Source organism: Moschus berezovskii, chromosome 15, assembly GCF_049115385.1.
Source record: "Moschus berezovskii isolate FMDL1 chromosome 15, NW_MosBer_1.0, whole genome shotgun sequence".
NCBI classification, from domain to species: Eukaryota; Metazoa; Chordata; class Mammalia; order Artiodactyla; family Moschidae; genus Moschus; species Moschus berezovskii.
The window spans coordinates 19,185,127-19,198,368 of NC_142474.1; the positions used below are offsets into that span (position 1 = coordinate 19,185,127).

A 13,242-nucleotide genomic window follows, 5' to 3' on the forward strand; every position below is an offset into this window, starting at 1 on the left:
GGGCTTGGGCTTTCTCTAGTTTCTCTAGTGGGCTCAGTAGTTGCAGTTCATGGGCTTAGTTGCCCCGTGGCATGTGGAATATTAGTTCCCCAACCAGGGACTGAACCCAAGTCCCCTGTTGCAAGACAGATTCTTAACCACTAGACCACCATGGAAGTCCCTTGTCTTGTATTATTTTTATTTGTGTATGTTTTATCTTGTCAAGTAAACAATGAGCTCCTCAAGAAGGATCATGTCTTAATCATTTAGTATCTTCTGAAGTACATAGCATAAACCCTTGTATGTGGAAGTTACTGACAAACATTTACTGGATGAGTAAATGCATTGATAAATAAATGAGTAAATTCAATAAGAGATATAGGAACATTTAGGGGTTTGTTTTGGTTTTCCAACATCTGAAAGCCTGTTCTCTGTGCAAATCTTATTGAGAGATAGGGTCCCACGTCCCACAAGAGAAACCAAAAATGCTTAAAGTTTCCCTCTCCATCACCCCCTTGTAACTATGGCAATGGCAACATGATCCAGGCATGGCCATTTGAATGCTTCCACCAGGACTTTGAATCTTGAACAAATAGTATAAGACACAGGGTAGAATTTCTTTAAGATGGCACCATGCAGTGGTGATGAAAGCAGTGACTCCAGCTGTGGTATCCTTAACTAGATCATTACGAAAATGAGGAAGAGCCTATCATCATGGTCTAGTCAAAAGACTGAGAAATTTTCTCAGTTTGGAAACACACAGAGAAAGTCAGTCACAGGTTGGAACTTTGGGAAGCAGATGCCAAGACAGGATTTGAGGTGCAAGACATTAACTAGGGTCAGCAAATAGGATTGAAAAGAGAAGAAATCAAACTATAATGTAGGTCTGACAAAGACCCAGCCAACCTGGTGGAGAGCTCCGGAGTGAATACAGTGGTGTTTTGGAGGGATTGGGGGTGGGAGGAGACGGGGGCGACAGAAAATGAGATGGCTGGATGGCATCACCGACTCGATGGATATGAGTTTGAGTGAACTCCGGGAGTTGGTCATGGACAGGGAGGCCTGGCGTGCTGTGATTCATGGGGTCGCAGAGAGTCAGACACGACTGAGCGACTGAACGGAACTGAACTGAACTCCCTGTATTTCAGTGACTTCCCTGGTGGCACACCGGTTAAGAATCTGCCTGCCAAGCAGGAAACGGGTTTGATCTCTGGTCCGAGAAGATTCTGCATGCCCTGGAGCAAGTAAGCCCGTGTGTCACAACCACTGAGCCAGCACTCTGGAGCCTGTGAATCGCAACTACTGAGCCCGATTGCTGCAACTACTGAAGCCTGTGTGCCTACAGCCTGTGCTTCACAACAAGAGAAGCCGTCGCAATGAGAAGCCCATACACTGCAGTGAAGAGTAGCCCCACCTGCTACAACTAGAGAGAACCCGAGCACAGCAACAAAGACCCAGCACAGCCATAGACAAATCAATAAAATTTAACAAGAAATACAGTGGGTCAGAATGGCTGAACCTTTACACTTTATACCCTGGTTTTGCTCAGTCACTGGGTGAGAATAGTCCCAGGATGAGCATGACCTTGTGCAGGACGGTGCTGTGCAGTGAGACAGACATTAAAGGAACGGGAAGCCTTTAGAGGTTATCTGCTGATTATACTCTCTATAGCTAAACAGTACACCTTTCCTTGAAGGCAGAACTGGGTGGCACACCTGTTGTGCGTACCAGAGAAAAAGATGAATTATGACATCGTGAACAACGCAATAGAGTGGAAAGGAGGGAGAGGATTCTACAGATACTGTATTTTGTAGGTGGGGATGAAGAGGGAGTAAACAAAGGTTAACACTGAGGTCTCTACATTGATATGATTTGATGGTAATTCTGTTTAACCTGGAGTAAACAACAGATGAGAGAGAACAGGTTAGGAGATAAAGATAAGGAATTTCATTTTGAACACGTTGACTCTGAAATGTCTGCAAAATATTGAGGTAGAGATGATTTCAAAAATCAAGGCAAATGGGGGCGGATCAGGAGCTCAGCAGCAAGTGCCAAATTTATTAAGTATACACATATTGTCTTATATGATGATGTGGTGGTGGTTTAGTCACTAAGTTGTATCTGACTCTTGTGACCCCCACTGACTGTAACTCACCAGGCTCCTCTGTCCATGGGATTTCCCAGGCAAGAAAACTGGAGTGGGTTGTCATTTCCTCCTCCAGGGGATCTTCCCGACCCAGGGATCGAACCCACTTCTGCACTGCAGGCAGTTTCTTTACTGCTGAGCCATCAGAAAGCCCATTTATCTTGTGTGTGTATATATATATATAATTTAATACTCATAATGCCTCTATGAGGTAAGTATTGTTTTTATTATACCCTTTTTGTATATTTTATTATACCTTTTGTTTATGAAGTGAGGAAGTTAAGTGCCTGGCTCAAGGAGGTAAAACTTGAGTCTGTCTTATGACAAAGCATATGCTCTCAAAGACACCATGATGTTTCCCCATGGAAACCACCATATGTAGACAGTATTTGAAGTCATGGAAGTTAATAGGTCACCGGAAATGGTACAGTTTAAGGGGGGACAAAAGGAGCCAAAAAAGGAATTTTAAGGAAGTCAACATTTCAAAGGTGAACTGAGGAAGCTGACACATACAAATGGACTGACTGAGTGGCCAGAACAGTTTTTAAAAGTGAGAAGAATGCTATCTCAGAAGTTAGGGTAAAAAGAAATTCCTAGTCCACAAAGTGAATTGTTGCAAATGTCATGGAAGATGAAGGTTTCACATGTAGAGGTCATCGATGATCTTAGAGCAGTTTATAGACAAGTCAGATTGCAGTGGGTTGGATAGTGAATGGGAGATAGGAAGCAGAAGCAAAGGATATAGGTTAAGGAATTCCCTGGTTAGGGAACTAGATCCCTCATGCTGCAACTAAAGATCCCACATGTTGTAACTAAAACCTGGCACAGCCAAATAAGTATTTTTTTAAAAAAGAAATTCTCTTTCTTAAAAATGGGGGGGGGGAAGGTATAAGCTACTTTCCCCAAAGTTTTGCAAAGTAGAGGAAATAATAATGCTGTATACATAAGTAAGAAATTTTACTATTTATTATTATTGATTACTTAATAACTCCTTGTTCCCATATTACTTGAATTTCACACTTCGTCATTTCTGTGGTTACCACTACCTCTATTGAACCAGTGTCTCTTCCCAAATCTAATATACCTGAAAGCACAGAAGGTTGGTTATTTGGGTTGCAGATGACTTGTTTTACTTGGTTGTGTGTTTTGAATGCCCCAGATTCTGTCTTTGAAAGAAGGGCTATAGACCACCTCCGTTGCCCCAACTCCATCATCTGTTTTCCACAAACACAAATAAGCATTCACTTCCCAGACCAATTCAGCAAAATATGGGAGTTCTTTGGTTCTTAGCAAGCCGAGTACCCTGTCTACCTAGGCTCCTCTCCTTCCTTCCCCCAAACTCTTGGTGGGCAGATCTCAGAGAAGAAATGAGCTGCCACTCTAGATCTTCTGGAATATAATGTCCCAGATGGAGAGTCTGCACAGTTCTGCAGTGAGCTGAATCAGTCTAGCCTTTTTCCAGCGAGGGCTGGAGATAATCAACACCGCCGCCGTCCACCTGTGCACAGGAAGATGCCTACAGCCACTCCAGTGATGATGAAACAGCCCACCAGGACGCCCAGGACCAGTGAAGTGTAGGAACGGCCCGTTTGGCTTCCTGCTGAACGTGGGAAGAGTTAGCTTGAAGAACATACCCCAAACAAGTGAGTCCATGGTTTGAATCAAACCCCAAAGGATTTCTTCCCCAAAGGAAGTAGGGGAGGGGCTAGTTTACCAATTCACATAAGATGCGTGTACTCAGTCCCATATCGCCAGCCCTGGGCCTCCTGTTGCTCAAGGTATCCATCTTTCAGTTCCACCCATTTGCCTGGAACCCACCCAACACATAGGTCCCTCCCTGAGCCCATAATACCTTTCAAGTTGTTCGCGGTGATGTGTTTCTGTACGTATTGCACACAGGTGTCCTGTAGAAATTCCCGCAATTCGTACCGAGTTCGATTGTACTTGTTTAGCTGCTCAACCGTGTAGGTGACCACTCTGGACAGTGCATGAGGTTCCGCCACCCATGAGGCTGTCCTTGGCTGGAAATTTACAAAGGAGCTCCCATTCACAGCCACTTCGAAGAAGACACGGGCTTCCGAGCCCTCAGGAGGCAACTCGCAGCCCAGGAAGCAGCGAATGATCAGAGGAACTGTAGGTAGGGGACTCAGGATCAGGGGACAGTGTGGAAAAGGTGTCAGGTGTGAGGGGGAAACGGAAATCAGGGTGCAAGGTGGACCAGGGACAGGGACTCCAAACAGGGACTACCCCGAAGTCTTGCCAAGCAGGAAAAGGGCCTGACGGACAGTACAGTACGTCAGCTAGGATACCGACTCTTCTCCAGCCTCAAGCACCCACCCAGCAATCAGCAAAGGCAACGCCGGGCGGGGGCACCCATCCCAGAACTCGGCCCCGCCTCGTTCTTCTATACGCCCGCCCCCTCGCTATGGCCCGCCCACAGGCCACGCCTCCAACCTCAAGGGCCCGCCCTCGCCAGCCCCGCCCCCGTGTGCGTCACTCACAGGTCACGCCCCGCTCCTGGTGCACCACCTGCACCAGGCCCACGAACTCCTCCAGGTAGCGATTCAGGTATCTCTTCGTGAGTGCCCAGGTGTCGGGCTCCTGCAAGGGCTGCAGCTGTTGGATCGAGACGTTGTATCCTGGGCCTTCCAGCACGTGCGTCAGGACCCCTCCTAGCGTCGCGTTGCCCCGGTGCCACACTTGAGAGGGGTTGCGGAAGTAGGAGACCTGGGTCATGTGGAGGTCCCACGGGCCTGGGGGCGGAAGTCAGAGCGTCTGATCCGGGCCGGCGTGGGAGGGGTCAGCGTGTAACTCGAGATAATAACCCCCCGCCCGGAGGTCAGCTGCCCACCTTCCTGGCCCTTTATAAACATAAATTGCCCTCCCAGCCTTCCACCCATTTGACGCTGTCAGTAACCCTGTCAGGAGGACAGGACAGGGGTTATTATCTTTGTTTTACAGATGAGGAAACTGAGACTAGACGTGCAGAAGCCACTTGTCCCAGGATAATGCAGACGGGTGGAAGAGCCACTCTGACCTCCTTTCAAGCTCTCACCCCTTCCTCCCTCCCACTGCCCGCCCCCCCCCCCCATTTCCAGTTGGTTATTAAATCCTGGTGGCTTGGACACCTGCAGTGAGGGAGACCTGGGTTCAATCCCTGGGTCCGGAAGATCCCCTGGAGAAGGAAATGGCAACCCACTCCAGTATTCTTGCCTGGGAATTCCCATGGACAGAGGAGAATGGTGGGCTACACTCCATGGGGTCACAAAGAATCGGACACGACTGAGGGACTAACACATTTTCACATGAAGACCCAATTTCATCTCCTATTCTCTGCCTCTTCTGCCACTGCCCTACTTCAGGCCTTAGTCGTTCTCATCTGGACTGGAGCAGTGATTTCCTCCTCCCTTCCACTCATCCTTTAGTCTCACCCATTTTTATCTGACCTCCACCTGTTCCAGAAATAAGATTACATCCTTCTGCTTAAAATCTTCCAGGGACACACTGCTCTATCTACAGCAACAACAATAATAGCGATTAAGTGCTTATTATGACCTGGGCCCTATACTTTACATGCACTATTATCTTATTTGTGCCTTCCTCCCCTTAAGTTGATGTAGTAACTACTATTATTAACCCCATCCATATGGAAAACAGACAAGTGGCATAGGAGAGTTAAGATTAGCATGCAGGCCATCTGAATCCAGCACTCTTAGCCACTCAACAACACTGTTTCCCTATAAGCTATCTGTCTATAGGATCATTCCAAAGTCTTTAGCCTGACATTCAAAGCTTCTCGAAGGCTGGTTCCCGCCCCCCGCCTCCCGCTCCTCCCAGCTCTTTTGGTCTCTTCCCTATGCTTAGATAGTACATCAGTACTTGGAGTCTGTCATGCTGGCTTTGGCTGACATGTGAATAGCATGGCAGAGTTGCTTGGCCTCTTGGCGAACTTCTATTCATGCTTTAAGGCCCAGCTCTATTGCCCTCTCCTTTGGAGAAGTTTTCCTAATGCTTCTCCTCTTTACCCTCCCATACACAGTGGGTCAATTTCAGTGATCCCAGATTCTGCATAATTGTCTTCAGACACACAGACTTCCATCCCTCTTGGCGGTAGAATCATGTCTGGTTATCTCTGCCTCCTGCACCTGCCAAGGGCCTGGCATGGAATTGGTGCCCAGAGAATGTTTGAGGAGGGACTGAGTCCCGGGTTGTAAATCTGTGTGTGGGGGTGTGTCTCTGTCCATGTCTGCATCTGAGAAGTTGTGCTCTGTATCTGTAGATGTGAATAAGTATATCTATGTGGGTCACCCCCAGACAAGGTTCTTACCTGCTAAGTGACCAGTCTCCTTTGTAAAATGGAGATAATAGTATTACCCACCTTGCAAAGATTTTGAGGTTAAATGAGTCAATACACGTATTAAGTGTAGTGAGCACTCATTGAATATTGGTTATTTGCTGTCTCTCTGGGGCAGGGGGTGGGGGAGACTGAAGCTACAGGGACTGCAGGCGAGGAGAGAGGAGGCCCTTGTGCAATTATAATACAGGACAGAAACTCCCCTTCTCTGCATAAATGGAGCCACTGTGACAGCCTGATCCCCATTGAGTTTTCCCACTGACTACAATTTGTCTTTCCCCTGAGTTTCCCCTCACCAGTCTTCCTCCACTGTCTCTAGTCTCGTCTTCTGCCTCATAGTTCTCGGTCCTAGTCTTTCCCAAAAACCCCCATCACTTCTCCCAGTGTCCCTCATTCCTTCCATCTCTCGTCTCCTCTCTTTTCCCATCTTCCCTAAACTCGCCCCCATCCGCCATCACCCTCAGACCTCTCCCTCTTCAGACTTCACCCACCCATCTCTCCCTTCTCCCCATGGCTAATTCTCTCACCCTTTCTACCATCCCCTTTCCCATCTGTCTAGTTTTGTTTTCCCTTAGCCTCCTCCATCTCCCCCTTCTCAGGAGCTGAACTGTAACTTCCTCACCTTGGCTTTGGGACACAAACCAGTCCCCAGGATCGCCTGCCCTCTAGAGAGATCCAGCTGGCTGCAGGCCCAGAACCTGGGGGATAAACTCTCCTCTGGTCTTGCCCGGGTACCCAGACAGGCTGAGTGTCGCTGGAACCATCCCAGGACAGGACATATGCCCTTGACTCACCATCTGAGGCTTCCTGGCTGCAGAGGGCCCAGCTGGGCAGGAGCAGTAGTGGCAGCAGGGGCAGCAGTGTTGTCAGCATTCTGTAGCTGAGGTTTTCAACCCCACCTGGGCTCTTGGCTCTGGCAGACTTGGGGCTCCAGCCGGCTGCTGCCTAGGGGAAAAAGAAATGAGGACTGTCTGGGAGGGGAGGAGGCTGGACGGAGGAGGCTGGAAGGTGGCCAGGACTTGGGAGGAGAAAGAGGGCGGCAGGCTTATAAAGTGTTATTCTCGCCCTGTCTCATTTCCTACTAGGGGGCCGGCCTCCCTCTTCCCCTCCCTCTGCCCCGCCCAGCATCACACCCTCCTGCCCAGACCTGCCTTTTCCCTTTTCCCTGGGCCGCTTCCGAGGAACAGTGAGCGGAAAAGGGGGAGAAGGGCCAGAGAGAAGTCTTGCCTTCGCTGAGTCAGGGGGTGGGGCATCCACATCGAGCAGATTTTAGGATGTTGAGATCAGCATGTTTCTGATGGGGAAACTGAGGCCTAGAGATTACCCAAAGTGTATACATCATGGTGATGACAGATCCGGGATTAGAATTCAATTTTCCAATATGTTGACTACATTTTCTTAGAATTTTTAGTAAATAGTAATTATACAGTCAGACATCTTGTTCTCAGAAATAGTCACAAAATGAAGATAAAGCAGCTTCATGCAGCATTGTTTGAAACAGGAGAGAATTATAAACAATCTAATTCTCAGTAGAGAACTGGTTCCTTGCAGCAATATTTTTCAAAATGAAGTCGCAAACTATTAGTGGGCAATGAAGACAATTAGGCAGATTATGATTAACAGGGTTTTTCCTTTGAATGAAATAGAACAGTATAAAAATTTTCAGTGCATCACCCTTAATCAGGGTAAATATTATTTCATGAAAAATTTGTTCAACTGTACGTGTGTTTGTACTGGGTTTGTGCATGTAGGTTTCTATGATGGATATTAAGTAGCAGTATAAAGTCTATTTCTTACTCTAGGAAGCAAATACAGTAAGTCCCCTAAACACAAATGAATTCTGTTTCGAGAGTGCGTTTGTAAGTCCAGTGAAGTTAGCCTGTATACCCAACTAACACAATTGGCTATAAAGTTCTATACTGTAATAGTTTTATAATACTCTTCAGACAAATAAAGCAAACACAAAAAATAAAAAAAATTTAATCTTCTGGTACAGTTCCTTGAAAAGTACAGTAGTACAACAGTTGGCATCCAGGGACTGGCATGCATGTTTGCATCTTTGAACATTTGCAACTTGAAAGTTCATATGTAGGGAACTTACTACCAATGCCCACTCTATTTTCATCATATTACTTAGCACTGCCTGAAATTATATGATTTACTCATTTACATGTTTATTATCTGAATGTCCCATCAGAATGTAAGCTCCATGAGGATAGAGGCTGTCTATCTTATTTGCTTCTATACCTAGAACAGTACAAATAATAGCATAATAAATAATAAACATCAGCTAGTGGGTGACAGAATGACATAGTTATAATATGTAGAAACCATCAAGAGTAATTTATGGAACATTACATACAGTTTAGAACCACTTACGTGTCAACCATATACACAGCAACTAAACAACCTATTTCTTTGTGGGAGTAAATGAATTTGGAAGGATATACATCAAATATAGCAATGGTTTATCTCCAGGGAGGGGCCTGAGATTAAGTGTGTGTGTGTGGTGTGCGTGTTAGGGATGGCAATTTTGTGAAAGGTTTTCTCTATTTTGTGCAGGATTTTATCATTCTATCTGTATTTTTTGAAAATTTTGCATCTAGAATGTGATCATGTATCTCTTGTTGAATTAAAAATAGAAGTTTCCGTAACAAATTATGGTAGAAAAAGGTGGCAAATCACTATGAGCTGATGTGTTGACATGAGACACTGATAAATGAAAAAGGAAAGTGTGAAACAATACATATAGTATTGCTGTGCTGTACTTAGTCACTCAGTCATGTCTGACTCTTTGCGACCCCATGGAGCCCACCAGGCTCCTCTGTCCATGGAGATTCTCCAGGCAAGAATACTAGAGTGGGTTGCCATGCCCTCCTTCAGGGGATCTTCCCAACCCAAGGATGGAATCCACATCTCCCACATATAGTATTGGGCTGGCCAAAAAGTTCATTCAAAATTTTCTGTAAGATATTACAGAAAAGCCCAAACAAACTTTTTGGCCAACCCAATAAAATTCCATTTATTTTTAGTTTAAAAATTTTACTTCTGTCCATGTAATCTGTATATAATTCCATTATTACATTAAAAGGAACTTTGTGTGTGTATGTATTTGTATATCATAGAAAAAAATGTCTGCAAGAGGACTATCAGTAGAGAGTACCTCTGGGAATTGGGATTAGATAAAGGGCTGATGGGGGGATTTTAACTTTTTATTTTACATACTGTTTCTCAGAGGGAGAGTTGATGTCATAGAATTGGGGCAAACCTTGGGTACATACCAGGCTCCCAGTCTCTGAGCTGAAAATATGCAGGAGTATCCATACTCATCTCTCAGTTGTTATAAAACAACATAGAAATAACAGTTTTTTCCAGGTCGTCAAAACAATCTAGTCTGAAAGAGAAGATGGGCCTTGTTTTCCTGAACTGGGGCTCAGAAAAAGCAGAAGAATTTAAGTCACTGCCAATTATATTGTCTCATCTTTTATACAAAATTCAGATCAGTTCAGTTGCTCAGTCATGTCCAACTCTTTGCAACCCCATGGACTGCAGCACGCCAGGCTTCCCTGTCCATCACCAACTCCCAGAGCTTACTCATACTCATGTCCATCGAGTCGGTGATGCCATCCAACCATCTCATCCTCTGTTGTCCCTGTCTCCTCCCGCCTTCAATCCTTCCCAGAATCAGGGTCTTTTCTAGTGAGTCAGTTCTTCACATTGGGTGGCCACAGTATTGGAGTTTCAGTTTCAGTATCAGTCCTTCCAATGAATATTCAGGACTGATTTCCTTCAGGATGGACTGATTGGATCTCCTTGCAGTCCAAGGGACTCTCAGGAGTCTTCTGCAACACCACAGTTCAAAAGCATCACGTCTTCGGCACTCAGCTTTCTTTATAGTCCAACTCTCACATCCATAAATGACTGATTGAAAAACCAAAGCTTTGACTAGATGGACCTTTGTTGACAAAGTAATGTCTCTGCTTTCTAATATGCTGTCTAGGTTGGTTATAACTTTTCTTCTAAGGAGCAAGTGCCTTTCAATTTCATGGCTGCAATCTCCATCTGCAGTGATTTTGGAGGCCCCCAAAATAAAGTCTGTCAGTTTCCACTGTTTCCCCTTCTATTTGCCATGAAGTGATGGGACTGGATGCCGTGATCTTAGTTTTCTAAATGTTGGGTTTTAAGCCAACTTTTTCACTCTCCTCTTTCACTTTCATCAAGAGGCTCTTTAGTTCTTTGCTTTCTGTCATAAGGGTGATGTCATCTGCACATCTGAGGTTATTGTTATTTCTCCTGGCAATCTTGATTTCAGCTTGTGCTTCATCCAACCCAGTGTTTCTCATGTTGTACTCTGCCTATAAGTACTCTGCATATAAATTTATACAAAATTGTATGAAATAATTCATACTTGAAGAAGTCATTCATGCTTGAAGAATTTTATCACATACACACACAAGTCCCCAGCACTCAGCGTAAGAAGTAAAATATTACCAATATAATTGAAGCCCCTTCTATACTCCTCCCTAATTGCATCTCTCTCCCCCATGGTCCACCACCAAAGTAACCACTAATAGAATTTGTTATTTTTTACAGCCTTACATTTCTGTATTCCTATCTGGCATAGGCATTTACTCTTAAGTAATATATGGTGGTATTCTGCAAAAGTTGGGCTTTGTGTAAGTGGTATTGAAGTGCTTGTATTCCGCTGCAATTTGCTCTTTTTCTCCTGACATATTAATAAGGTTTATTCATGCTGCCATGTGTTGGTCTATTCATTTCCACTGCTTTATGACATGCCATGATGATGAACATATCACAATTTATTTATCCATTTTCCTGTTGTTAGACATTTCAGTCTTTTTTTTCTAGCTTTTTGCTATTATCAACAACATGAATGTTCTTATGAACATTTTCTTGTGCACGTGTGGGAGAGCTTTTGTAGATACAAACCTGGGAGTGGAATTGCTGAGTTATAGGGTATATGAACATCTTCAATTTGACTAGATATTGCCAAACTGCTTTACAAAAAGTTTGGACCAGTTTATACTCTCACAGTGCATGAGAGTTCCCTCATCCATCTCCTGGCCAGCTATAGACATCGTCAGATGTTGGGTGTCAAATGGCACTTTGTTTTGGTTTTCCTTTGCTTTATCTGGTTCCTAGTGAGTTTGTGCATTTTTGCTTTGCCTTTTGTCTCCCTTGGGGGCTTGAAGGGTACGTTGGGATAATGTATATGATTGAACCAATTTGGAATTGAAGGCTGTGAGTCTTTGATCTAAGTAGTTAGGGCCTGGGTTACTGGGATTATTAAAGTGGATCCATAACAGAACTTCCCTGGTGGTCCACTGGTTAAGACTCCATGCTTACAATGCAGAGGATGAGTGTTTGATCCCTGGTCAGGGAACTAACATACACATGCCAAGTGGCCAAAAAACATAAATTAAAAAATAAATAAAAATTTTTAAAAAAGTGGATCCACTCCAATACACACAGAGCTAATTACAGAGAGATCCTTCCCACTAAGCTAAGATCTGTTGTGGACACAGTGACAACAGCAACAGCTGTTTCCCAAACACCCTCTTCACACACCAGTGCCCTGAAAATTAAGTAGCCGAGATAGCAATTATTATCGGTAACATTTATCGTGGCTAGGAACAGTTTTAAGATCTTTACACAAATAATCTCACCTTATTCATATGCCAGCCCTACTAGGTAAGTTTTATTGTCATTTTATAAGTAAAGAAACAGAGGCTTTGAGAAGGTAAATGACTTACCTAAATTCAGTTCAATTCAGTTGCTCAGTCATGTCCGACTCTTTGCGACCCCATGAACCGCAGCACACCAGGCCTCCCTGTCCATCACCAACTTCCGGAGTCCACCCAAACCCTTGTCCATTGAGTTGGTGATGCCATCCAACCTAGGATCATACAGCAAAAGCTCTAATTTGAAACGACATCTCTCTGATACCGAAGTTTGTGAATTTAAGCACCACATGGTATTTCAAAAATTGGGGAAGCTAACTCTCCATCAATATATTTTTGAACACATGCTTCCAACATGCTTGAATATTTATGTTATACATATAAAACATGCCAAAAGTTCATACCAAGTGTTAGACCCTTATAGCTTCCTCTGGGGCACATAGCCCCAGGCTCATAGTCTCCATGTGACAAATTGGATAATTAAAACACAGAAAGGGTAATGAACTTGCCCAAGGTCACAGAGCTGAAAAGTGCATAGCAGGAACTAGAACTCGAAGAGGATGGGGTACGGGATTGGGCACAGGAAGAACAAAGAAAATATTGGGGGTGAGGAAGCTGGTAAGTGGGGGCAACTCAAGGGGTGTCCCCATTCCCTTTCTAAAGCCAGGGATGAGAGTGGTAAGAGAAGAGAAACGCTATGCTTGGAGCCAGAGCCTCTGCTGCGTCTGGCCTGGGTGGCCGAGGGGGCAGAAAACCACCAAGCAGAGTGGGCACAGGGCCAGACACTGGAATTTGACTGAGACCTAAAGAATGAGGGTCCTGTGAGCAAAGGGAAGTGAAGGAAACAAGTGGTAGGATTTCCCACTGCAGAGAGCACATGCAGGGGAAAGATAAGGGAGACCGGAAGCTGAGTGGGGGCCAGCGCGGGTGCAACCCCAGTGGGTGAGAAGAGGCCCTGCCAGGGCCGCAGGAGCTGGGCTGAGCTGGGGACTGGCAGGGTGCCCAGCTGGACTTCAGAGGACCAGCCCTCTGCCTCTGTGTGAGCTACTAAAGAGAGGCAA

At 45.1% G+C, this 13,242-nt stretch overlaps 1 protein-coding gene across 2 annotated transcripts; it reads right to left on the reverse strand.

Annotated features, from left to right (window-relative positions):
- Positions 1-3,069: 3,069 nt before the first annotated feature.
- Positions 3,070-7,670, reverse strand: PROCR (protein C receptor). 2 transcript variants are annotated; one of them, XM_055425591.2, is made up of 5 exons: positions 7,627-7,670; positions 7,274-7,420; positions 4,627-4,878; positions 3,978-4,256; positions 3,070-3,725 (listed from the first exon to the last, which is right to left on the reverse strand). In XM_055425591.2, the coding sequence occupies exons 2-5, from the start codon at positions 7,350-7,352 to the stop codon at positions 3,604-3,606; spliced, it is 732 nt and encodes a 243-aa protein (XP_055281566.2). In that variant the 5' UTR covers positions 7,353-7,420; positions 7,627-7,670; the 3' UTR covers positions 3,070-3,603. The 2 variants fall into 2 exon arrangements, with proteins under 2 accessions (XP_055281566.2, XP_055281576.2); XM_055425601.2 differs by having other exon boundaries at positions 3,070-3,722; positions 7,627-7,667.
- Positions 7,671-13,242: the final 5,572 nt, after the last annotated feature.

Excerpts from the sequence above, each read along its gene's own strand:
- PROCR (XM_055425591.2), bottom strand. The coding sequence starts at position 7,352 with ATGCTGACAACACTGCTGCCCCTGCTGCCACTACTGCTCCTGCCCAGC. Across the intron at positions 4,879-7,273 it reads CAGCCAGGAAGCCTCAGATG|GCCCGTGGGACCTCCACATG; the intron begins GTGAGTCAAGGG and ends TTCCGCCCCCAG. Across the intron at positions 4,257-4,626 it reads CCAGGAGCGGGGCGTGACCT|TTCCTCTGATCATTCGCTGC; the intron begins GTGAGTGACGCA and ends CCCTACCTACAG.